The sequence below is a fragment of the Schistocerca cancellata genome, chromosome 7 (assembly GCF_023864275.1).
Source record: "Schistocerca cancellata isolate TAMUIC-IGC-003103 chromosome 7, iqSchCanc2.1, whole genome shotgun sequence".
Lineage (NCBI taxonomy): Eukaryota > Metazoa > Arthropoda > Insecta > Orthoptera > Acrididae > Schistocerca > Schistocerca cancellata.
In genome coordinates this window covers 11,695,454-11,722,475 of record NC_064632.1, presented here as the reverse complement: position 1 = coordinate 11,722,475, position 27,022 = coordinate 11,695,454, and the positions used below count along the sequence as shown (strand labels likewise).

General features: G+C 38.8%; 1 protein-coding gene across 17 annotated transcripts in view; it reads right to left on the bottom strand.

The window, feature by feature from the left end:
• LOC126092534 (CUGBP Elav-like family member 2) overlaps positions 1–27,022 on the bottom strand; it is an 823,092-nt gene that overhangs the window by 14,107 nt on the left and 781,963 nt on the right. For 3 of the 17 annotated variants that reach the window (XM_049908182.1, XM_049908183.1, XM_049908181.1), the window contains 5 exons: positions 24,861–24,890; positions 18,737–18,772; positions 17,568–17,594; positions 17,151–17,177; positions 13,391–13,588 (listed from right to left, as the gene is read on the bottom strand). In XM_049908182.1, the coding sequence (XP_049764139.1) occupies positions 13,391–13,588; positions 17,151–17,177; positions 17,568–17,594; positions 18,737–18,772; positions 24,861–24,890 (318 nt within the window). The remainder of the gene's footprint in view (positions 1–13,390; positions 13,589–17,150; positions 17,178–17,567; positions 17,595–18,736; positions 18,773–24,860; positions 24,891–27,022) is intronic. The other 14 variants (XM_049908171.1, XM_049908170.1, XM_049908166.1 and 11 more) reach the window with 13 other exon arrangements.

Genomic DNA, 27,022 nt, shown 5'->3' with positions numbered 1-27,022 from the left:
AATTCCACCAACTCTGAGGAAACAACAGTAAACAAGGACTTCTGCAAAAATCAAGATATAATTGTGAAGACCAATTTTGTCCTGTATCTTGTTCCCTGCTTTTGAATTATCACTCACTCACAAACATTTAATGCCATAGTAAAATTCATATTTCAACTTCATATCAAAGACAAGGTGAGGGGGGGGAGAGAGAGAGAGAGAGAGAGAGAGAGAGAGAGAGAGAGAGAGAGAGAGAGAGAGAGAGAGTGGCTTGGGGGGGGGGGGGGGGTATTAAATTTCGGGAAACTTCAGTCAGTGTACAGATCGTGAGTATACTCATAATTTTATTTACAGTGACCTTCAAAACTCAACATTTCAAGCTATATGAGGTACCTTTATGTATCCACGTATTACACCATTCATCACAACATATTTTTCATTAATAAAAAATATTGTAGTTCGGAATATACTTTGTAGAAGTAATGTTACAGGCACAGAGGGAATCTCAAAGAGAATAGAAAAAATTGTTTCCATGTAAATAACTTATGTCTACATTCTATTAATGAGGCAGAAGACTGCATAATTACAGAGCCTGATAAATGACTGCAAATCAAAGTAAGTAGTGATTATAGGGCTTTTGACACAGTAAAACTTTTGCTTTACAAAGACCACATGGAACTATACTCTGATTATAACTGCTCGTTACTTCTCATTTTCACTTGGCGCTACAGCACTGATACATCAGAAGGGCTATCAGCTGCACCGCAGTGATGACTCCAAAAACAGGGATATGGTTGTTAAAAGGTGGGAGAATGTGTTTTATGTCTGCTACAAATGGCAGGAGTTACATGTATTGGCAGCAATGCCGAACAGCAGGTTACACATTTATATTGGACTATGACAACAACTTTAAGTGATGTGACACTTTGTGGTGCAATGACAACAGCAGACAGTCTGTGTGACACTGAGTGCTGAGAGGAGGAATAAGCTCCAGGCCAACAAGTGTTAGCCAATAAGCAGTTTCACTCTGTCAATAGAAATGAAACTGACTCCATTTTAACAAATAATAAAGAGATTGTATAACATGTAATGGACCTACACCATTTTTAGAATTGTAACTGATGAAAGACCCTTAAAATTCTGAGCAAAAATAGATGAAAAAAAACATCAACCTGAAGGTTAGCTTAAACTCCACAGTGCTTTATTGGTCATAGTGCTATTGGAGGTGGTACACTGTTGCCGTCATCTAACTTTTTAACTGAGTTACACAGCCAGTTATAAGAGGACCTACCATGTTGCAACTCACCACTTTTCTCATTAACTAACACAGCAAGAAGTTAAGAGTAACACACAAAAATCTTGTCTGGCCGGGGATAGAATCCTTGGTCTGGGACCTTACCACTAAGACACCAAGCCTATAAAACTAACAAAGCAGGCTAGTGAGGAAAATTTTGAATAGTTTTTTTTTTACAAAGAAAAATTTAGGGATAATTTAAAGTAATTAATTTGGCATTTTGGAAATTAAGGTTACAGACATAACAGGGAATTATTTAACAATGAAATTTCAGCAAACAGGGAAGATGAGTGTGTCCAGAAAATGGTTATTGACCCATGATAGGACTGGTTAGACACTGGACTCGCATTCGGGAGGACGACGGTTCAATCCCGCGTCCGGCCATCCTGACTTACGTTTTCCGCAATTTCCCTAAATTGCTCCAAGCAAATGCCGGGATGGTTCCTTTGAAAGGGCACGGCCGACTTCCTTCCCCGCCTTTCTGTGATCCGATGAGACTGATGACCTCGCTGTCTGGTCTCCTTCCCCCAAACAACCCAACCCAACCCAACCCCATGATAGGACATGCACTATTCACACTGTGCTCTAGAGATGAACAAGTGGGACAAAGAAAATTTGTAAATGGAACAACTGAAAACAATAAGAAAATCCAAAATGACATGCCACCACCTCAAAAAAAAAAAAAAAAAAAACTCTCCATCCTACACACCACCTACTCATGCCTTGGGACTACCATTACCCACCACCTCTACAACAGTCACCAAACATCCCCAACATCACCTCATAGCTGACATACCCTGCCTCACAGAACCACAACATTTACCACATCCTCAGAAACTCTCTCCCACCACCACACAGAACCCGGAACCCAAACAGACCCGGAACCCTGTCATTAATCTTTCCTCCAAAAGCAAACATTGGAAAATCCAGTATGGAATAACGGCAATATCACAAAAAGGATAGATTGCTACTGTTTGCCCCACTTCAAAATTCAATCACAATGGACTTATCAAAGAAATTCTCTCCTTTACCTGGTCTCTATGGAAGAAACATCTCTTTCACCGGCAACATTAACAATCAGACTCAACTCAAAGCCAATGCTGAAGCTAGTCTGACTCAGTTCACTCCATCCAACTGTAATCCAACCCAACTGCCCCCAAATCACCCCATTAACATTCCTCACCATCATTCCATAAATCTCTCAAACTGGAATCTAACCTTACAGCCACAGAAAGAACTACAATCCATCTAAAAACTGATCCTGACCTTATAACATTACTTGCTGACGAAGGCTGTAGTTTTGAACTGCAGAGATTACCTATTGGAAGGACTCCACCAGCTGTCAGATCTGTCACAGTGACCCTTCTCCATAAATCCAACAATATCTACAGTCTCCCCTCAAATCCCTAGGCCCATCTAACAACCTCTCTCCAGAGTCAACCTCTCTCCTCACACCTGCCTTTCCCTGCACTCCCACCTTTCACATGCTTTCTGAAGTTCATAAACCCAAGTACCCATGACGTCCCATACAAAAATACCAATTTCCACACCTGACTCTCCACTGTTCCTGTTCCCTCTACCACATGGCACACTGCTCATCATTACTGATGACACTTCCATCTACACTAATGAACCTAACTTTCCCAACGACTGACCGATTCCAAGCCTACAGCCTCCTTCCTGGTTAACCATGACCAACTACATCCTCACCCACACTTACTTCACTTTTGAAGTTATCACCTGCAAACAAATCCATGGTACAGCAATGGGCACCCACTTGAGACCTTATGCAAATCTATTCAAGGGCTGTCTAGAGGAAACCTTCCTTATCAGCCAGAATCCCAAACCCCTGACCTAGTTCAGTTTCATTGACAACATCTTTGTCATTTGGACTGAGGATGTGAACACCCTATCCACATTCCTCCAGAACCTCAATACCTTATCCCTCAGATGCTTTGCCTGGTCATCCTCAACCAAACAAGCCATTTTCCTCAATGTACATCTCCACCTCACAGATTGTTGCACCATTATCTCCGTCAATGTGAATACCTCCACTTCGACAGCTGCTACCCAAGGAGTTCCTTCTACACACACTAGACGACCATGGTCAACGCATCTCTCATGATGAGCATTGCTTCTTCTAATATACCACTGGTCTCAGTGAGGCCTTCACAGACTGAAATTACACTCCCAATCCTGCACAGAAACAAGTCTACTATGTCTTGTCTTTCCAGTCATCTACTACCCCCTCACAACTGCACCTTCTGGCCACCAAGCAGCAATCCCCTCATGACTACGTACTACCCAGGAATTGAGTAACTGAATTACATTCACCACCAGGGTTTCTACTAACTCTCTTCATGCCCTGAAAGAGGAATATCCAGCCCACTATCCTTCCCACAGTGGTATACTGCCAATCACCAATTCTGCACAATATCCTTGTTCATTTGTACACAACCTCCACTCCCAACCTCTGTAATAGAACCAAATGCAAGACCTGTCCCAGACATCCTCCTACCACCACCTACTCTATTCCAGTCACTCGCATCACCATCAAAGGTAGTGCTGCTTGTGAAAGCAGTCATGTTATCTACAAACTATTCTGCAACCACTGCACTGCTTTCTGCATGAGCATGACAACCGTCAAGCTTTCTGTCTCCATGAATGGCCACAGACAAATGTGGCCAAGGGACAGCTGGACCATCCAGTTGCTGAATATGCTGCCCAACACAATGTGCTTCACTTAAATGACTGCTTCATGCCCTGCACCATCTGGATCATTCCTCCCAACACCAGCTATCCTGAACTGCGCAAGTGGAAATTCTGCTGCAATATATCCTACGTTCCTGTAACAACCTTGGCATCAACCTTCGCTTGTTCCTGTCCATTCACCTATCAATTTCTCTGCTCCCAATCCAGCCCTCCGGAGGCTTTTATTCCACCAACACACCAACTGGTCTCTTTCCTCTACTCTTCACTCTGTTGCTGCCCCTCTGCCCTTAACTTCCTAACTGCACCTAGCAGCACTACCACGTCCCCACAATGTCCCTGAATACTCCCACAAGCAGCACTACTCCCTGCCCCGCCTTCCCTGTTATTCCCCCCCCCCCCTCCCCCTCATTGCCACAGCCTCTTCCTTACCCCCATTGCCCATTGACTGCTTCTCCCATTACATAAAGTTGCTCATAGTCTGAAGATAGTGGTGTGTGTCTTGCTTCAGGACGACGACTTTTGGCCAAAAGTTTAAATGGATAGTCATCTTTTTGTTGTACCTTTATATGGCGAGTAGTGCTCTATCCTTTTCATAATGGCCATTACTGGAAATGTTAAAGACTAAGAAGAAAACCCAATGGAAACTTAAAAAATGTTCTGTGGACACCAATTTTCACCAATGTCGATGAAAATGGCACAGCAACTAACAAAGAAATTTCTCCTACCATTTCAAGTTTCCTTTTATATTTTTACACAGTACTATTTAAGACACACACCAGGAACATAATTGGTATCTAATTACAACAAAGGAAATTTGCAAGTAATGCCAGAGAAGCTGCATAAAGCTATTTCAGGTATGAAGAAAGGACGGGAGGGAGGGTGCCTAGAGGAGACTGTTTTTCAGCAGAAATGGTTAACTTCAATGACAAAGTTTACAAAAAGAACAAACAAAATTGTCTGCAGAATATCTGCAGACAGACAGACTAATGAAAAAAGCCCTGACAATGCTAGAATTATATTCCTTCACAAGAAAGGAGGCAGAGTCTGACTAAACACAGAAGAAAACTAACTTATTACCCTCCTCTCCATAATAATTCAAGATATTTGCTAAATTTATCAGAAATGGGGGAGAACTCAAGATTTTAATAGCAATATTATGAAAAAAATAGTTGCTACTCACCATATAGCACGTCTACACACACACACGCACACACACAAACACACACACACACACACACACAGGAAGTCTCTTACTGTACTGCAAAGGCCAGAATGCGAGCAGCAGTGCAGGATGGAAGAAGCAAACTGATTGGTGGGGGGTAAGGAATGTGTGTGAAATCTTATGGCACTTAACTGCTAAGGTCATCACTCCCTAAGCTTACACACTACTTAACCTAAACTATCCTAAGGACAAACACACACACCCACGCCCGAGGGAGGACTCGAACCTCCGCCGGGACCAGCGGGGGTAAGGAGGAGGCTGGAACAGGAGGGGGAGGAATAGCAAGGTAGGAGTGGAAAATGGTGAATTTCTGCTTGCGGTAGCATAAGGGATGAGATGGAGAGAGAGAAGGGCAGCTAGGTGCAGTCAGGAGATTAGATGGAGGCGAGGGGAAAGGGGAGGCAGTGGGAAAGTAGATAAGTAAAAAGACTGGTTGCGTTGGTGAAATAGAGGGCTGTGTATTGCTGGAATGGGAACAGGGGAGTGGCTCGGTTGGTAAGGACAATGACTGATGATGGTTGAGGCCAGGATGCCTACGGAAACATAGGATATATTGTAGGGACAGTTCCCACCTTCACAGTTCAGAAAAGCTGGTGTTGGTGGGAAGGATCCAGATGGCACAGGCAGTGAAGCAGTCATCAAAATGAAGGATGTCACGTTTGGCAGTGCGCTCAGCAACAGGGGGCCCTCTTGTTTCTCGGCAACAGTTTGTCGGTGGCCATTCTTGCGGACAGACAACATGTTGGTTGTCATGTCTACATAGAATGCAGCACAGTGGTTGCAGCTTAGCTTGTAGATAACATGGCTGGTTTAACAGGTAGCCCTGCCTTTGATGGGATAGGTAATGCTCGTGACCGCACAGGTGTAGGTGCTGGTGGGAGGATGTACGGGACAAGTCTTGCATCTAGATTACAGGGATACGAGCCACGAGATAAGGGGTTGGGAGCAGTGTTTAGTAAGGATGGAGAAGGATATTGTGTAGTTTCAATGGGCAGTGAAATATGGGAGGTCCCCCATGCCTTATCTCTCCAGTCACACACCACCTCCCAAAACCCACCATCCATAGAGGAGCATTTCCCTTCTGATCAATACCACAAGGACTGGAGCGACCGAATCACATTGTCCACCAGGATTTTGAATACCTCTTGCTGTGCCCTAAAATGAGGACTGTCCTATCCACTATCCTTCCTAACACTCCCACAGTGGTATTCCACCACTCACCGAACATACACAATATCCTTGTCCATCCCTACACGCAACCATTGCCCCCAACCCCCTTGCCTCATGGTTCATGCCCTGTAATAGACCTAGATGTAAGACCTTTCCCATACATCCTCCCACCATTACCTACTCCAGTCCAGTCACAAGGATCTATGTCCCACCAAAGGCAAGGCTACCTGTGAAACTAGTCATGTGACCTACAAGTGAAGCTGCAACCAATGTGCTGCATTCTGTGTAGGCATGACAACAAGCAAGCTTTCCATCCACATTAATGGTCACCGATAAACTGTGGCCAAGAAACAGTTGGACCACCCAGTTGCTGAGCATGCTGCCCAACATGACTTTCTTCATTTCAGCAGCTGCATCGCAACCTGTGCCACCTGGATCCTTCCCTCGAACACTGGCTTTTCTGAATAGCATGAGTGGGAACTCTTCCTACAATACATCCTACAGTCCCATAACCCTCCTGGCCTCTACCTTTGTTAGTCATCATCCTTCACCCACCCAAGCCCTTCTCTGTTTCCATTCTAGCCCTATACAGCCCTCTATTCCACCAACGATTCCACCTTCTTTTTACTTAACTTTTCCTGCTGCCCCCTCCTCCCCCCACCCCCAAATTAACCTCCGTACTGATACCTAGCTTTCCTCCTCTCCACTCACCTCATCCCCATATGCTGCACCAAGAGTAGCACTTTACCCCCCACCTCACTATCCCTCTCCAGCCGCCTCCTTACACCCACCACCCGGTTTGCTTCTCACATCACGCATTGCTGCTCACATTCTGGCTTCGGTGGCCAGAGACTGTGGTCGTGTGTGTGTGTGTGTGTGTGTGTGTGTGTGTGTGTGTGTGTGTGTGTGTGTGTGTGTGTGTGTGAGTTGCATTTCCGTGTGTGCAGAGACAGTCTTTTTGTTGCACCTATTTGCAACTCAGCGCCTTCACTGTATGGTGTGTAGCAACAATTCTTTTCATAATTCTGTTATTATTCCACCCTGGATTTTCCCTTGTTTAACATTAGATTTTCATCATGTATATGGGTAGGTTGGCTTTATATGTGGATAAATCAGAAAAGAACATGGCTTACCATACGCCTGGGATTCACGGTTTAAATTAACCTTTTAATTCAGCTTAAACAAAACCAGTATAAATAGTCTTTGAGACATAAGCCACTGATTTAGCTGATTACATTACACTGAAAAATATATCTCCATGCCACTTCTCCCGTTGAACATCAACATTATGCTGAAAAATCCGGAACTTTAGTGACTAGTCAGGTTAGAAGATTCCACAGACCAATAATTTTCTCAGAAAATTTAGAGATAGTTTTCAAATCCTTAATGCATTGACTGCTATTTGAGCCAATGCTGGCTCAAAGTTACACAGGTTGTGATGCCACATGAACCATATCTGGCTCAAATGCAGAGTTGTGTTTCGAGGCCTTGTGAACCTCATAGGGCTCACAGGTAACGAGTTTCAACTATAAGTTTAAAAGTTCACACTCTCATATTCTTAGTATCCAATATTTTTGCAGTTGGTAGCTATGATATTCCTAACTGCAACCGTTGGGGATATACTTCACAACAACTCAGTTGCAGTAGTCTTTTTTTAGTTTTGCTGATTGGTCTTGTATGCTAGTTGAGGTTACGTTTGTGTATTTGATTAGCTTCCTAGTTTGTTATCAAGGCCAAAAGAAGACAAACTTTGAAGAAGTTGAACAGCTAATGAATGAGGCTATGCAAGATAGCTTATCAAGTTGTGAAAGTGACATTTTTGGTAACACAGGCAGCGACCCCGATTACGAGCCTGATAATGAATGTTGTGTTAGAGACTCAACAAAGCAACCGAAGTTTAATGAAAGTGATGACAAAGGAAGTGACTTTGAGGAACTGAGTATCTGTCACACACTTAGCCCAGGTAACACTTTTCTTATCGGGTCTAGCTCTCCACAAGATACATTAGGCCCACAAGACCCTTCCAGCTCTACAGACCATAATTATTTAAAACCTCCATTGTTGCAAAATGTTGTGGATGTGAGTGTTACACACGACGGCTATAATTCCAAAAATGATGCTGACAAAACACCAGATGGGAATATTACCAATGTCACAGATCTAATATGCGCAAATGCTACTGAGGAGACAAAGATATTTCCTACGTGCTTTTCTGCTGCTTTATCAAATGATGTTGAGCAATTGACTGCCACAGGAAGCACATTTTCATTTCATTCATAATGATGTGAGAGTTTCTTTTGACTGGAACAAATCAATATCTAAAACAAAAAATTAATTCTCAAAAACTCAAGTCACAATTCCAGGTTAACTAAATGGAAAGAACAAATATAGCAGAGATGGAAAGTTTTTTGTGGCATTGCAATGTGTATGGGCCTGGTAAAATGCTAAATTTAGCTTGCTATTGGAGCAAGTCTATACTTTACCAAGTTTAGCTCCATTATGTCATGTAACCAGTTTGAAATACTCCTCAGACTATGTCATGCTTCTAATAATGTAATTAGACTTGAAAGGGATAGACTCCACAAAGTCCAACCTCTCTTAGAACTGATAGTACAAAAATTCAGGGACACAATTTGTCCCCAAGAGGAAATTTGTATTTATGGGACTATTATCCCACTTAGAGGACATTTGCCATTTCAGCAATATGTACCAACAAAAGGCATAGATATAGGGTAAAAGTCTTCAAACTTTGCCTTCCATCTGGCTATACATGGAACCTCGAAGTCTATGCTGGTAAGGAAGCAACTACAGGCATTTGTGTTTCACAAAAAGTAGTTATGGAGTTACTTGACGATTTGTTGCACAATGGGATGACACTGTGTTGTGACAATTGGTACAGTAGTGTATCATTGGCTTCAGAACTAATGAATACCTCTACCCACCTTGTTGGCACTCTTAGGAATAACAGAAAAGATAACCCACAAACTGTAATATCCGCAAAACTGAAAAAAAGGGGTGAACAGTATGTTCACAGAGCAACACAAAAATCTCTGATCAAATGGAAAGATAAATGGGATGCTTTGATGATTTCTATCAAATGTAATAATATATGGTGCCTGTAAAATGTAAAAATGGCATGTAAGTTTTGAAACCCAAAGCAGTCATGGACTACAATGCTGCCAAGTCATTTATTGATGCATCCGATCAGACGAGCTCATACTCAACGACACTTCGGCGTACAGGTAAAGGTACTGAAAGATTGTTTCTGAAATCCTTTTCAGAACATCAGTTGTAAATGCTCAAGTGCTGTACAACTTGACAAACGAAGGCTCAAGTCTCGCATACAAATAATTCCTTTCAGGGAGCGCTTTACTCTACTGCTATTGAATGCCAAAGATCCACAACCACAAGCAACATTACAACTGTTCCACAAAGATAACAGCCATCACTTAGTGACAGTAGATGGACCACAAAACAGAGCAGTCGAAGATGAGGTTCGTGGTGTTATAAGTGCCTGCAAAGAAATGAAGAAAGAAAGGATGCTGCTAAGAAAGAGAAGAGGGTGTGCTCTAAATGCAATAAATGTGACAGTTTTATGTCCATCGAGTGCTTTAGTGACATTCACAATGCTGTGTTGAGAAAGTAGAATATTCTAAGACCTGTATTCAGGAAATTGTCAGACCAAGTAAAAAAAATTATAAATAATGTTGTGTAGCTAATATAATCAAATAAACTAAATGTTTGAATCATTTGTTGAGAAATCATTTTTTATAACTGTTGTAGTTTTATATCACTTGAGCCTCATGGGGCTCATGTGGCCACAGATTATAACTGTGTTAAAGTGTTCTTCTTGGGCCACGTGAGCCATATATGGCTCACACCTGTTATCAGTCCAGATCAGTCATAAATTGACATTTTAAGAAGTAACTTAATCCTACAGCTGACATAAAAAATAAATCGATTTGGCTTCAGACATAATATCGTGATTTCAATGTCCATGGTCCAAATTTCATCACAGTAGTTGATGTGTTAAATTGTGAAAATTAAAGAGAAATGTGAGTTAATGGAACATACCTGACCCGCCTTCAATTTGTAGATAACATTGTACTGCTTTCTCATAAAGCAGAGACTTTAACAAAGATGGAAATAACTTAACAGATCAAGTTTCAAAGCAAGCCTGAAAATTGGCTTCAATGACATTAATGGAATGAAACAGTTACAAAATGAGATTTTTTATCAAGATCAGTTGGAGACATCCATTACACACACAAGAAAAGGAATTGCCTGGATTGCTTTCAATCAACAAAATATGTTTACTAAAATTTCTTAAGTGTTTGAAGAGGAAGTTTTGCCATTGGTGTTATTACCACTTTTCAGTTACTGTAGTGAGACAAGGACTTTTAATGTGGAAGCTAACACAAAACAATTGATGGTTGCTCAGCAAACAGAAAAGAGAGAAATGTTGGGAATTACTTAGAGAGAAAGTAATTAACAAACTGATCAGAAAACTGACTCGTTTGTCAATTTTGATCATAATGGAAACTAAATGAAAGTGGGCAGGATGTGTAGGCAGACATGGATTCCAAGGTTTACAAAATGAAAAGTAGATGTACTAATAGGATGTGGGAAGGCAACAACAGGACATCTACAGGAACAACATAGATGTTTAGAAGCAGGCCTGAAGCATAATGCATACTGTTGATGATGACCACAAAAATTTGAACAATTTTACACTATGAATTTGCATAATGTAGGGAACAAAAGAAATGAAGTTTGACAATAAACACTATGGAGAGATTGAATTGTATTACTTCTAAGATCATGAACGACCCAAACATAATTGCATTTTAGACAGTATTTCTCATACTACAGCAATATCAGCTTCATTCCTGATGTTTTTTGAACTTAAATTACCTCAAACGAGGCAAGAGCCAGCATACCTAACACCAAAATCTTCATTTCACCAATCACTACCCTGTTAAGTCACTCTCTTCCATACTTTATCTCACTCCTAGCAGTTATGTTTTCTTGGCAGACCACTTCCTTTTGAACTTTTTGGGAAGTGCTTCAGTATACTCTTGGACCAGCTTCTATTCTCCTATCACAGCCCATCTGAGCAGTTGCCAATTCCAAATTCTGTCAACCATTGTGTCCTGCACATCAAAAGCTTATCCCGACATCTTTGTTACTTACAAGCAGTTACCAGAATACTTGCTGCATGTCACAGATTGTCCACTTCCACAACTATTAGCATATTCTTTGTCTTAGTTGTAATGTGTCAACTTTTGCACAGTGTGTATATTACAAATGGTTCAACAATAGCTTTTCCTGTTCTTCCTTTGGATGACAATAACGGAATGATATGGCTCTCTGAGCTGAGCAAATCTCTGACATGTCAGTTTCGCATTTCCCATTTGCCATCAAAGTAGACCCAGCATGCTTGTATATTTTTCCGCATCTATATTTCTCCAATGCCCAAATCTGTTGAGAGCTCTCCTACAGCAACATATTCACAAAAATTCTGCCATACTGATCTTCAAGTTCCCTCCTTTACAAATGATCTTTAAATTGTGTACCATGAATGAAAAAGGTCTGTCATCTTTAGCTATCAGCTCTTTCAGCAGAAAATGATAACGTGAAAAGATAACCTCTTACTTCCACGTGCATCCTTTAACAACGTTTCATCCACTTCTCACGCCATGAGTGGCCGAGGCAATGAGTCACGTATGAACAGACAGGTACATGTGTGTGAGAGTGCCAGAAGTGCTAATAACCAAAACCATGCATCTGGGCCATCACTGAGTTATGTAGCACAGCTAGAATACTAAAATCACTGGCAATTTCCAGGCAGCAGTAGTGGTTACTGATCTTATCGATCTAACAGTGTGACACCTTAAAAACAGTATGACACATTAATATATGTAAACTTCTATATATACTGTTTGTTAACTTTATAATGGGTGTGAATTTTTGTGAAGATTGTTGGTGATGAGTAAACATTTGAATTGAAAGAAAGAACTCTGAAATAATGTAGTTTGTGTTAAACGATAGGAGGTCACCGTTCGCATACAGCTGGCACCTTGATGACTATGAAAGACTTTGGAAGATGCAGTTTCGAGGGGGAACACACAACTTTCTGTTGCAGTGAAGGCTGCACACTACACTGTTTAGACCATTATCAAAGTAATTTAACTATTTCATTAAAGCAGTGTATAGCAAAGTAATATCTGACCACAGTCTGACCACATGTCTCGGGGTTTACACAGTTCACATTTACTATATGAATTACAGTAACAACTGCATAACAACATTTCAATTATTTCCAAATTTTATGTTGTACTAAAGGTAGAAACTACAGGCTTACAGAAAAAAGAATAGTTTTGGAAGCTGTGAGAATAATAACTGGGCACCACAGGAGATCCAAGTTTCTCCCTGCATGTACAAAGTTCAAATAACTTATGGGAATGCAGCCAGGTGATGTCACAACAACATCTGATATTTCAGCAGGCGCACATCCTGACATTTTCAAGGCAAAACTGTTGCCTTGAAAATGGCTGGGTGTGCACATGTCAAAATATCAGTAGTTGTCTACGATGTCAGTTATAGTTGCATCGCTCTAAATTATTTCAGAACTTGGCAAATATACAAAACGTTTTGATTGTGGTAACCCTGTAACAGCGAAACTTTTGATAATGGTAACAACTGAAGACTAAGAAGAACTATCTAGATATGAAAAAACTTTACACGTATTACCCATACTGCTTCAGGAAGGGCCAAAAGTTGTTTCAATTACTTTAACAAAGGACCATAAATATTGGCAGCATTTTTGTTGTTTGGATGCTGACAGAAAAAAATTCAAATTCGAAAAATGTATTTCATTGTCTCTTTTCCTTCAACAACTTTCCAAGGTGAAGATTACAGTAAATGCTAAACATTCTGTACCAACTTGTTGGTGGACACATTACAGCATTATATTTAAGTAATAGAGCAATGAATCTGGAGTTTGCCAATACCAGTGTACTGCTGGATGCCCGAGTAGGCAGATGTCAAGGCATCCAGTCCCAGCCCCGTACCATTGTGCGCCGCAGCAGCAGAACCCAGGCCATTGATGGAGGCCATCGAGTTCAGCGGCGACCCTGTCAAGCTGCCCAGCCCCATGCTCGTAACAGGGCTCAGTGGGCTACCACCTGACGTTTGTCCCGTTAGCGACCCTGCAAGAAACACATTTCAGTTGCCGAGAGAATTCTCGAACATCACAAATAACACTGCTCATTCTAAAGCTTAATGACAAGTTGTAGTATTGTAACCCATGATAAGTTGTACTGTACTGCACACTGGCCTCTGTTATTACAGATATAGGCAACTACGTTCTGCATAAATATTGGCCTAGTATTATAATTATTAAGCTAGCAGTGTAAGTTAAACAACACCTGTAAGTTAAACAACACCTGTTTGACCTAACTCAGCAAGTGTAAGATCAAAATTAAAACAAATTCTCTTGATGTTCCTGACCAAGGAGTGACTACTGCTGCACGAAGACATTCCAATTAACCTATTTGTAACTGTGTTTGCCTAAGGGAGAATGAAGTCTCCAGTGAGCCTTTTACCAGCAAGCTGGACTACTGATCTTCTATGGACTAAGTGCACTGCATTGTAAGAAAAAGTCTTTATCTACATGGTATGGTATTGTAGGGTAATAAAGAGAAACTAAACACAATAGATTTGAAAGATGTCTCTTTCAAAACCCCTGTGTAACTATTTTTCAACAAGTAACAGGTGAAAGTGAGAAATACAGGGTGTACACACAGATAATATAAAGAAGTTCCTGGATTTCCTAGTTAAAAATGCACTTTTTCCCATGTGAAAATATGCTGCTTCCAAGGTGAAAAATATGCTTTTTCCATGGTAAGTGACAGTATACTTTCCCTTGGAGCTGTAAAAATATCGATCTTTTGAATGGTAAAGTTTTTGTACATTAGCATAGAAGTTCTTGGCACTTCAGAGAATGAAAAAAATTTGTCAAAAAAGTTTTGGAAAGACCTTTGATGTGCAGCAATGTTCACGCTGTATGTTTTCATATTCGTATTACAAAAGTATAGATTTGAATTCCACCAAATACAGCACATTAGTTTCCGAAGCATTTAAATCAAGACTGAAATGTGCTTTTGTAAGCCAATCACAGCTCCTCATGTGATCTCGCCAGCCAATGACAGCAAATACTCAGAGCATAGGACAAGTGATGTTATCAGCCAATAGGAACATTACTGTTAAGTAGTGTGAACACACAAATAGAAAAGTTAATGGTTTAAATTAATGTACACAGTGTAGCTACAAGTAAATATTTCTAAAATATTGGCCTTTTTGTGTGTGTTACACTTGGAGGTACATCACAGCACTGTGCCAGTAAGTTTTAAATAATGGCAATCTCTGGTCTTCTGGGCTCAAAATTCTTCTAACTGGCTGGTCCTCAATATGTTAAGTTTTAAATGATTGTCACCTTCTCTGATTTAACACATTCATACCACATTCTCACACATAACAGAATTCATCTTGTGTTCACAATATTTTCCTGTAACCTGTTAGGAATAGATCTGCTTCAGCGGTTGCAAGAGAGCACCAGAAAACAGGCATTACTCTGCATGGGCAGTTATGGATTGAAGTGCACATTTGTAGGTCGAGATAAACAAAGAAGTAGGCTCAACCCGGTATTAAGTTTTCCACTGCTGTTTTCAGAACACAATTTTTCTTGGAGTACCAGTACGGCATTATTTCATGTTTTGTTCTTTATTATGGCATAATGCCATACATACCAAAAGATTAAAGTGTGCACTTGAATTTCAGTGAACAGTTGAAACTAGCCAATAGTGTGGGATGAAACACTTCATTGGTGCCGCTGCAGGAAAGATCAATAAAAGCCACATTTATTTAGCAAAGCGATGAAAATAACTTCATTGTTGTGCAAGGTGATTAAAGCTTGACTGCCAAAAATGTGTTTTGTTTTCATCTGACGTGAGAACTATAAATGAGGAGGCAACAGCAAGATCACTTAAACATAAACACAGCTCACGTGGAGACTAATCCCCTCCCCACTACAACTGCTCTGCGCATGCAAGAATCGGGCAGCTTAGGCACGCTAGTCAAATTTTTCCAGGTAGCATCTGGCTGCTTGTTACTGCTGTTGATACAGCTAACAGCCACATTTCAAGTTGCCAGAAGAGGGAACAGGTACTGCCCATACACAGTTCAATTGCACATTGCTGGCAACCACTCAAACAAACTTAACATAAACAGTTGTGACATCACACTTGTCGGCATCAGTTTACTGTTATGAAGCATTCTATAGACTTCGACCTAAAGCCTTTGACACATTGTGCTGTTTATCATTTCTTCCTAGTTAAAATTACATAAATTTAACTATTGTCTAGAAGAATGAAAAATGCCCAGAATTCTAAAAAAACTGCTGGGTTTTCCCCAGTTTTCTCTTGGATGAAAAAATTCCCGAGTTTTTCCCGTAATTTGGTTGTCCGACACATATAAACGCTGAAATATTGAAGGTGATCCATTATTTCAACATGTTTCATAGAAAAAAATGTTTCTCAGTCACCAATATTCCTGTATTGTGATGATCTGCTCTCCTAATTTTAAACAAAGTGAGTTTTCCTCTTTGGTAGCACATGGACACCTGAATGTAAGGACTCTGCATGTGCCCAAGAACTACTGAATAATCCAAGGACACAATATGACTTAGGGACTGTCATTCCAACCATTAAGATATGTGATGTCTGTACATATTCAAACAACTTCAACAAAGTGTTACGAATAATATTCATCTCTTACTGTACTTCTACAAAAATGGTTCAAATGGCTCTGAGCACTGTGGGACTTAACATCTGAAGTCATCAGTCCCCTAGAACTTAGAACTACTTAAACCTAACTAACCTAAGGACATCACACACATCCGTGCCCTAGGCAGGATTCGAACCTGCGACCGTAGCGGTCGTGCAGTTCCAGACTGTAGCGCCTAGAATCGCTCGGCCACTCCGGCCGGCTCTACTTTTACAAACTATTATTGTAACTTAATTGAAAATTAATCACATATGCTTTGTATGATCCAAAGAAAAAAATGTTTCCTTCTCTACTTCTATGTAAGTGTACCATTTATGTTACATTTGGATGCAATAAAATAATAGCTTAGTAAATTTAAAGCTTTCACTATTGGTCCAGCTTTCAACATGAGTTTCTATAGGCCAAATGCAATAAAATCTTTGTGAACACGGTATTTTGAGGGTATCACACTTCATATCACTTCGTGTAGCATGCAAATTGGGGAGGAATGTAGATTGGAGGAGGGTGAGAGATAGGTAGGTAGGGAGAGAGAGAGAGAGAGAGAGAGAGAGAGAGAGAGAGAGAGAGAGAATATGAGGTGCAGGAAATCATTATCCACTCTCTTACTGCCATGCCATGCAGAGCTCTTATCTCATATTTATTTGGGAAAGGGAAATAACAGCAGCAGGATCATAAAATCTTTCATGCACAAATAAAGTAGACATATTTTGGAGGAAAACAACACTAATAAAATTTCCACTGGTTTCCATTTACACTAATTACTGGTTGACTATGGAACTAAGAGAAGTAACTGGAACCAATTACAGAATTTGGCAGCAAAGTTTGCCACTTGGTCCATGCGTTAAACTCAATCAAAAGCATACACAGTTAGATAAAAAAAAAATGGTGTTGCTCAGATTGAAGTTACGCAGGGCTAGAAGTGCTCACCTGTACTGCTTGTTTTTCCTAGGAGACCTGGATCCCATCAGAGAAGAAATGAAAGAACGAGTATTAGAGACTGATAAGTAGTTGCAAATCACCATTTATAATGTTCTAAATGTTTTATGAACAAAAACGAGGATACTACGTGTTTCATATCAGGATTTGAAACTGAAAAAAAAAAAAACCACACACACACACACACACACACACACACACACACACACACACACACACACACACACACGTGTGTGCGCGCGCGCACGAATCACTTGTATGTTGCGAAGTTCACTGAGGCAGATCCAAACAAATCTGTTATTTAGTTAGAAGGATTAGTTTTTTCGTATTTCACTGAAGTACTGTTTTCCTTTTACTGCAGATACCACCAGTTTATTTGACTACTAAGTATAATCTGCATAATCTCACCTGCACTACTTGCTTTCCTTAGGAGTGCTGAATTTCCCAGTGTATGGTTAGAAACAGAAAGAGAAAGCAGAAAATAATTAAACAATGAAGCACATAAACTGTCTGGAGGAAAATTATTTATAAAAATATCCAGTTTAAGTGGACAGATACTGATTTAGATGAACATGAATACTGCTTGCAAAGCTACCATGCTGACGTAAAAAAGGAAGTTCCACAAGTTGCGACATGGTCGCAAATTAAAAAAGCGATCCAGGAACTATAGGATGAATTTCTTTTATTTTTTGTGATGATCACAAAACTTTTGATCTGTGCACTAGCTGTATTTCATTTCCCACATTTTGCTGCGTATCTGAAGATGGTCACAGCTGACCAAATCTGGTAGTTTAAGGATCTAAAGTTTTGAGATCACTGGTGGAAATAAAAGAAACTCATTCTAAAAATGAAGTTGTCAGCAGGCATATTTCTCCATTTTCATCCATACACAATAATTTACAGTGCCAAAAACATTGACATTACACTCCACACAGTAACAAAGTGCCGAAGAAATGTAAGATCTCTAAGCATGTAAATACAGCTGCACATGTGTACGACATTTGCGGTTATTTATGTAAACCATATGATGTAAGGTGAGATGAACCAAGAGATATTCATTACTCAATACATCTTTTTATGTTACTATTTTACACTGATTTTCATTCCAAGGCTAATTGTAACAGTGTCACAGGAATCCATCCAGGAACCCAATAATGGAGCAAGAAACATCATATCAAGTTAACAGTGATAGTAACAGGAAACAAATGAAGGAATTTGTACCTCGTTTAATTACACAGGCAGACAATATCTGTGGCATTTTATAGAAAAATGTTACTGAAAGACGTTAAATCATTTTATAGACCAACATAAAATTACCACCGTCACTAAAATTATGATGGCTATTTTAGTGCACTTTTTTAAAAATGGCCCCACTACCATGAAATCTATTATCATTATCCACCCAGAGTTCCAAGAAAAATGAATGACAAGCACTGATACGATCTGCTGTCCCCGACTGATAATCACTAAAACTTAATCGCACTACAGCAAATGTGTACGGCAGTTTGACCCCAAGAAATTAGCTCTACCTACAAAATATAATTAGTTTGTTAAAAAAAAAAAAGAGAGACACATACACATACCTGCAGTCGAGTTGGTTAGGCTCGAGAGAGCTGTAACACAAACAAACACACAATCAAGGCATTAAAACTATTAGAACACAATCTTCTGTGTTTAAAAGGAAGGAAATCAACACTTCCACCCAACCACCATTAATTACAGAAGACTGAGAATTTAATAGAAGTTACAAACAGCCCAACAGTAGTAAGATGATTTTTATAGCAATCACACATCCTTGGAAACACAATACAAAAATTACTGAACAACACAAGTAACTTGCGTTACTTTTTCCTTCACTGTCTTATTGCATTATTTAGGAAGTACAAAAGCCACATTTTCATCAGTTAATAATATTTTTTTTACACACATGCGAGAAATGGTTATTAGCACACAGAACCACATGTCTGACGATAACAAATGGTATTTTAATTACTTCTTACTGTTTACAGCCTGTAATACATTCCAAAAGCAACTACAAACATGCGTATATGGTTGTTTAATGTAAGCTGCAAAAACCAATTGTAATTTACTTCCCAGTAGTTTACAGTGTACAAACAACACACATTAGAATTTGTATAAACTTATGAACATCCATAACTCCGAAACTGTACCCACAATCTTCAAATGGTATGCAAACTCAAGCCTTGGAAGTTCACATGCATACACTATGTCTTCTTAGCACCCCATATACAGATGGATGCCATTTTCATACAGTCCATTTGTTGGTAGGTGCAGCAATTTCTTTAATATCACTGACACATGTTCACTGGAATGTAGAGAAGTTCTACAACCAAGAAGCCTTAAGCAATAATGTATGCAAAACAGATTGTATCAGTTGCTTTCTCTTGTAGAATCTCACATTCCATTACTCATTAATTCCCTGTCATTATTTTCTGAAAAAAGTTTCTGACTCTGGCATAGAGAAGGGTAATAGGTTGTCATTTTGGCTTGATGCAATTTGAGGTACAGTCATGAGCTATGATGGACCAGCCTATCTACATACTTTAACACAAGTAAGTGAAAAATTGTAGGAGTGCAGTCCCAACTGCTAATTACTCAATGTGGCCCTTCTACCCTTCTATAGTTGTGTACACACAATAAATGAACATGATAATGAGTCCACAGACCACAGACATCACTATTACCATCATTTTACTAGCATTAGATGGAAGATAGTCTATACATTGCAAGAACAGGTGTGATCCCCGAACTGAACGGTTTGGAATGCCAATGGTAATCTGTCTCCCACTCTGAATTGGATTCATCGTGAGAGCTCCCATCAGTTAAACGTAAGATGAACAATTTAAAGTCCTCAAAAGCCATGAATGTAATGTTTCTTCAAAAGAATGTTGTGGTTTGCAGTCAAATGCCTTAGATAAATAAATATCCCAACAGATGAAATCTTGTCATTCAATTATTTCAACACATTATGACCAAAATAGTATATGAAATGTTCAGTGGAGTGGTCTTCCTAGAATCCCAATTTTGATTGGTCAAGAATCTTATATTTGCAGATATGCTCAACCATTTATGAATACATCATGTTCTCCAAAATATCTGAGAAAGAAGTTAGTAGTGAAATGGGTGAATAGTTGTTAATGTCTGTCCAATCAACTTTCTCAAAGAGTGGCCTAAAGATGACACACTTCAATCTGTCTGGAAAGGTACCTTGTGAAAGTGATGCATTTTTGTCATTAACCCACTGATTATCGTGGAAACTGGAAAAAAATTATCTCCCCTAAGAACAAAAATAGAGTTTAGGGAGGTCTTGGATTGACAGAATGCTTGTAGTACTTATTGTTGCATATACTGCAGTGCTTTTTATTCTGAACTGACTGTCCCTAGTTTCTCAGTTACATGTGAAAGTCACTGTTGAATATGCTTGCTAAATGTTTTGTCTGATCGACTATTTGGCCCTATTTCTAATTAACAGACATTTTGTTCCTCCAATAGACTTTCCTTTTAACTAGGCTCCATATTTCTTTGTCCTTTCTGTTTAGAGTTACTCATATCTGACATGAAATGTAACTTCTTGATTATCTTATAAGTCTTCTCAATAAGGAGTAATACATATAATAATATGAAAGCAGTTGCACATCTGAGATCAGGAACACTTTGTATAGTTCTCTCTTTTTGTTACTTATACTTGAACTCTTATCATCATCATCATCATCATCATCATCATCATCATAGGTTTGACACACTGCTGGTGCCATATTTTCATTGGGAAACAGCTGTTAAAAGGAGAGAGAAAATTACTGTGGAAGGCATAAAATTGTGTTATTGCCTCATATGCCTAATTTTATGGCTGATCCTTTGCAGACACCTTATAAAGGTGTCCACTATGAACTCATTAGTTGTGCTAACATTTTTCCTAGTTAACATGTTTTACAGTTGTTATATTGTCTGTTAATGTACTGACATTCTGCACAATTTAAGTGTACAAGTTTAAAACTAAGGTTAGACTTTAACTTTGAAGAAAAATTCCTTTGCCATGATTTTGCTCAGATTTTTTCAAAAACGAATATTGAAATCACCATAATTTTTACAGGAGACGACATAATATTTCAAACATTACTTAGAATATCTGATAAATTCCCAGTGGAATCTTTGAAGTGCAATTATTTTAACTGTTTATAAAATTGGTGATGCGTGTTACTCACTGTGTCTGTTTTATCACACCCTACCCAATCTTTCCCTTGTTCTTTATGCTAGTGGTGAATGAGCAGTACAACTGAGATAGTGACTCCCAACAATCACGGAAAGGTTGCAGTATGTATGGATCAAAAATGAAAATTCGACTTAACTTTCATATACCATCAGCCCATGTGATTAATGTTTATTGGATGGGTTGACTACCAGCCCGTGTAAGCAAATGATCAATGTTTTTAGAATGAATTCAACATTGTGACTCTTGGCGAACCATCCCAGCAATTTAAAGGTAGGCAATGGCTGTGTGTGGAGGAGTAGTGATATTGACAGGTGGGTGTGGGCAGTGTGGTGGCATTGGGGCTGCATCCATGCAAAGCAGGCGTAAGATAGGAGTATGGAGCACAAGTCAAGCTTTTTTTTGGTGCAAAACTTAAATTATGTTGTTCCTGTGGTGCTAGTATCATTGTTTAGTTGTGAATCAGACAAACTGTGCCCTAAAGACTAACTGACGTGCTTGTTTCCTGTTTAGAATGAAGTGTATAAATAGCACGAACAATCTTACTACTGAGAAAAAATTAGACCTGAGTAGTTTAGGCCCACCAAGACTGGATTTAAATACTGTACAGATGCAAAACGCTACACTATATTTACCAGAAAATTTACTCCTACTTTATACAAATATGCAGCCTGGCAGTGTAAATGTGAAATAAGTGTCTGATAACGAATGTCACAGAATGCCCTGGGACCACAGATGGGATAACGGACATTAAATGCTTTGCTGATGAAGATAAGAACTTAAACAGAGTTAACTGCACATAAACTTTAGCATTGACTTTGCTATGCTTCAGAGACTTTTGGTATTTTCATGGTTCTCTCAATCCGATGGCAGAATTGGATTCCACATTGACGGAACATGTTGACAAACTGATAATCTTGTATTACTTTGATTTTCCACAACAATTTCAGAGCTAGCTGTTGGCCTATGTATGCTGTTTGGTAACAGTCGATTTCTAAAGAAATATCGCAGACAGATTACATCACAACTGAAGTAGATGAAATGACAGCTTGTGCAACTATGCCTCAACTAGTACTTATCGTTCAGTACCGATAGCTCAGAGTTATGAGCAGTAGGCACAATGGGATGCAGGTTAAGTGTGAAAGCAGCATATGAAAGAGCAAATTTGTTATACCAACCAACCAACCAACCAACCAACCAACCACCAACCAACCCACCCACCCTCATTATAGAATATTGTGCAACACAAAACAAAGATTTTAGAATATTTTTTAACCATTTGCAGGTATTGTTTACTTTCTTCACAAAGAAAATGAAAAGCACTGTCATATTGGATGATGCAAGAAATGCTGACCCAAGAAGGAATTTTAAAATACGATGTGTTAACACTGTATTTAAGTATAAGAATGAAATAGCAGAGTGGCTTGAGATTGCTGATGATGATACTGTAGAAATGATTATTCAACAACCAGGAAAGGAGCTTCACTGCAGAAACTTCCCCAACAACAATAACAATAACAACAACAACAACAACAACTTTCTCTTTTGGCTTCAGTTTTTCGTCTTACACCTATTTAGACAATTGTAGCAAACTCGATGCTACAGTTTATGTGCAGTTCACTCAATTTAGGTTTTTATCTTCATCAGCTAAGCATTTAATGTCTCTTATCCCATCTGTGGCCACAGGACGTTCCGCAACGTTCATTATCAGACACGTGTAACAGAAGAAAGCATTTCTTACTTCACATCCAAATTGCAACATTTGTTTCATCAGCTACACTGTGGGGATTATGGTAGTGTGAAAGCTGTTGAGAGTATGTCTCATTTCAAGTCAACAATACAATTGATGAGAAATTCTCTTCATCTGGATCATAATTAGGGTAATGGAAATAGAAATGAGAAGATTGCAAACCCAAAACATTCCCAATTTTTAGGCTCCCATAAAATTGCTGCAAAGATCATACAGTGACAGCCTTGTTATGGTTAACACTGACAACTGTTTCACACTTATCGATCACTTGTCAGTGGGTATATTATTCCAGTCCAGTTTGTTTCCAAAACACAAGCTCTTATTACCTGACAAAGAATTTCAGACTGCAGTTAAATTATTTGACTTAAACAAAATGTACTGTGACAGGAAGTGACAGTCATCCACAGCAGAAATTATTTCCAGGCTGCAAATGGGGCTTCAATACTTTTCGATTGTATCTGAGAGAATGATTTTGAAACTGTTTTACCGGAATCAGTGAAACTTCTACAAATTATTTGTACAATGCCAGTGACAACAGTGGAAAGTGAGAGGCATTCATTCATCCACAATGGGAAGAATAAATGCTTTAACCAGAAAAAACAGTGGAAGAAGATATACTGAACACCTGGGCTATGTGCTCTATAGGAAAAAAAAACTTTTGAATGTGCATAATCTTAACAACCTTGTAATAAACTGTTTTGTTTAAGTGAAAAAGAGGAGACTGGATTCTATCTATGAACCTAATCATAAGGGTAACAGAGTTATTTTAATTTTATTTCTTAAATTACTGTCTTGTGGGCATACAATTTTAAAACTATATATTTGTGGGTAATTTTTTTTATTTTGGTATCCAAGTAAAAAAGGTTTGAACTGTGTCACTTGCTAGTACGCTAAATGCTGTATTTTCTCCATAAAAGGAATGTTCCAAAGGGATAAAGGGATGAAATGTCACTTACAATATAAAAAATAACCACACACACACACACACACACACACACACACACACACACACACACTGTTTATGAGTTTTGCAGTGACATTTATCTTCTCCTTGTCTTTGATTAGGATTCCACACAGAGTAACACAGCACTATGGGAAAGTCAAGAGCTTCGTCAGCAATACGTCCCAATAAACAGATTACGTCCTCACATTCCCTTTTAAACTGCCATTGACAGCAAGACATTAATATTTATTATTGTTTAGCAAAAATTCTCTCTCACAAATGGATTATACATTGAATGAAAAGAGCATTAGTTAGAGCCTTCTCTCTCCGGAACTATGCAGCTTCCTCTTACAGAATACATCTAGCATATCTAGTTGCAGGAAGAGTTGTATGTATGTGTATCTTCCAACCACTCCTTGCTTTGTACAATTTTTCAAGTGCTGCTTTTTATGTTTGGAAAGATAAGTGGGAATGTCAATTTAGAATTTCTGTGTGGTAATAGGTGATTGTGCTCAAACTAAAACTAACGTCTGATGCAACATCCACAAAGCAACACTAGAAAGGAATCTCTCACAAATGTCAGTAAAATCCGTAAGTGCAAATAGGAAAGCATTGTAAGGTATATGCACTAGCAATGTACACGCAACTCTGAAGTGAGAAAACCAGAAAGGATGCTACTATTAGCTACAGGCAAATGTGTATTAAAGAAACATTAGTAACGAGCCACAGTAAATAAAAGGTGCATGGAAACTGCAAGAACATGGAAAATTTCAGACCAACCTGGACTACTTAAACCAGATGCACTGGATCCTATAAAAAGGAAAACATTTACTGTAAGTCCTCACAGCTTTTACTACGACAGATGGCATATTTTTAAATAGAAGTGTCTAGGACACAATCTCAAATGATTAAAAAGCAACAACATTTAATTAATATTCAAAATAAGAGTATTTTAATACCAGTAGTTTAATTTAAGATGAATGGTACTTAGTGTTATGTAATTATCACTGAACAAGTTCTGACAAAAGTTGAATAATGCTTCACCAATTTTGCAAATGACAGGACTCTGAATAATCTCTGCTTCACCAAAGAAACAATAAAAACTTTCTGAATACACAAAATTCATATTCATCTGATTAGATAAAACCCAATCCTAGTACAAATTATAAGCTCGCCAGGGCCAGAAATTTTACAATTATTAAATTTTTCTAGGCTATTGTGTCTGTTCAAATGGATTTTCTTGATAAATTGAAATTTCTTCTTCGCCTCTCAGAGAATCTTCAGAGGGGAGGGGAGGTCATGGCTTCAGTTCTTTCACACAGTGGCTCAATACTCAGTCTCTGCAGATTATCTTTTGTTGTTGGTAATCAGTTATGATGGCAGATATTTGATAGTTAAGAAATATATGTACACTAGTACCCAAATCATAAAATTTTTGTTGTTCTCATGTATAAAATTTTTTTGTTCTTTGTCAACATCCATTCTTGCTCATGACAGTTGTAGGCTACTTCACCAAACTTGGCAACTGTCTATCAAAACCCAGACTGTACGTTTCTCACCTCTACCCCATCCACCACATAGTTACCAACCCTAACACTGATACTTCTATGCTATTGCCAGTGTCACTTGCATTACATTTCTACACATCCCTCCCTCCTCCTCCCACCCTCCCCACATTGAAGTGGGCGTGCAGTTAACCCTGTGTGGGTGCAAACTTTAATCGCTGAATGTAAGCATTAATACGGTACTGTTAAGTCCTCGACGAACTACGAACATACGAATCGCAATATTTTGAAGGTAAATATTCTAATCACCACTGTGTGGTGTGTTTAGTGATAGTTGGATCTATCAGTGACTAGCTGACAGTGTGGATACTGAAGCACCACTGGAAAATAGTTGTCTTACTTTTAGAGAAGTTGTTTCAACATCAGCAAAAATAAAATAATTATCCGAATGAAATTTAGCACACAAGCCCTTGTCTTGAAAGAAAGTAGTAACAGCTAAGTATTGCACAATCAGAGCAGGCAACCTTTAATTCTCATTTCTAATGACTCAATCCGTCACTCAATTCCTTACTAGCACCTAGTTAGCACTTTCTGCCAATCATGAGTTCTCAGGATCTTAGTCCCTTCTTCAGGTTCACCAATTCAAATTGTTCGTTCTTTGTAGCTGTATTTATCCCATGAACTATGAGAAAGGTTTTAATTCCACACAAGCCTCAATACATGCCATGTTTCCGCTTATGTTTGTCCGTCTGAAAATCCTATCCATTTCACCACTGTAAGTAGTTGGTAGAAGACACATTACAATATTATCCCACTTTTTATCTATCTGTTTATCTTACTTTTCCTCACTTCAATACTACATTCATAAGATCTTTGATACATGCAAAAGCTATTTTAGACTACAATAAACTGCAGTCTAATTTTATAGTGGATGTATACCAGCTGCAAGGTAACAGTGAAGCTGTATGACTTAAGTTAAGAAATTACACATATTAGTTATTGCTGGACACAGGAGACTGTCCATATGAATAAGATGTTGAAAATATGTTAAATCTAACAAGAAAGAATGTGAACACACAATTTAAAAACTAATTATAAGAATACTTGTCAAAAAAAGAAAAACAGTCTTTAAAGTGTACAAGAAAAACAAACAGCAATCATACTATAAAATATTTTTCTTAGAACAGAACATGGACCAAATAACAAAAACAAAACTAATAAATACAACTGAGAGAATATGACTTCTGTCAAAGGCCTGGAGGTTGCACGTATAAGAAAAGGGAAGATCAAGACTGTGTGTTGGATTTGGCATTTCTTCATCATAAACCTACAGCGCACTAGGAAAAACTGTGTGCATGGAACTGACTATATCCTCATATGAAGTATAACTATATTATAAAAATAGTGATTTATCTAGTTTTATCCCGTTTATTGTAT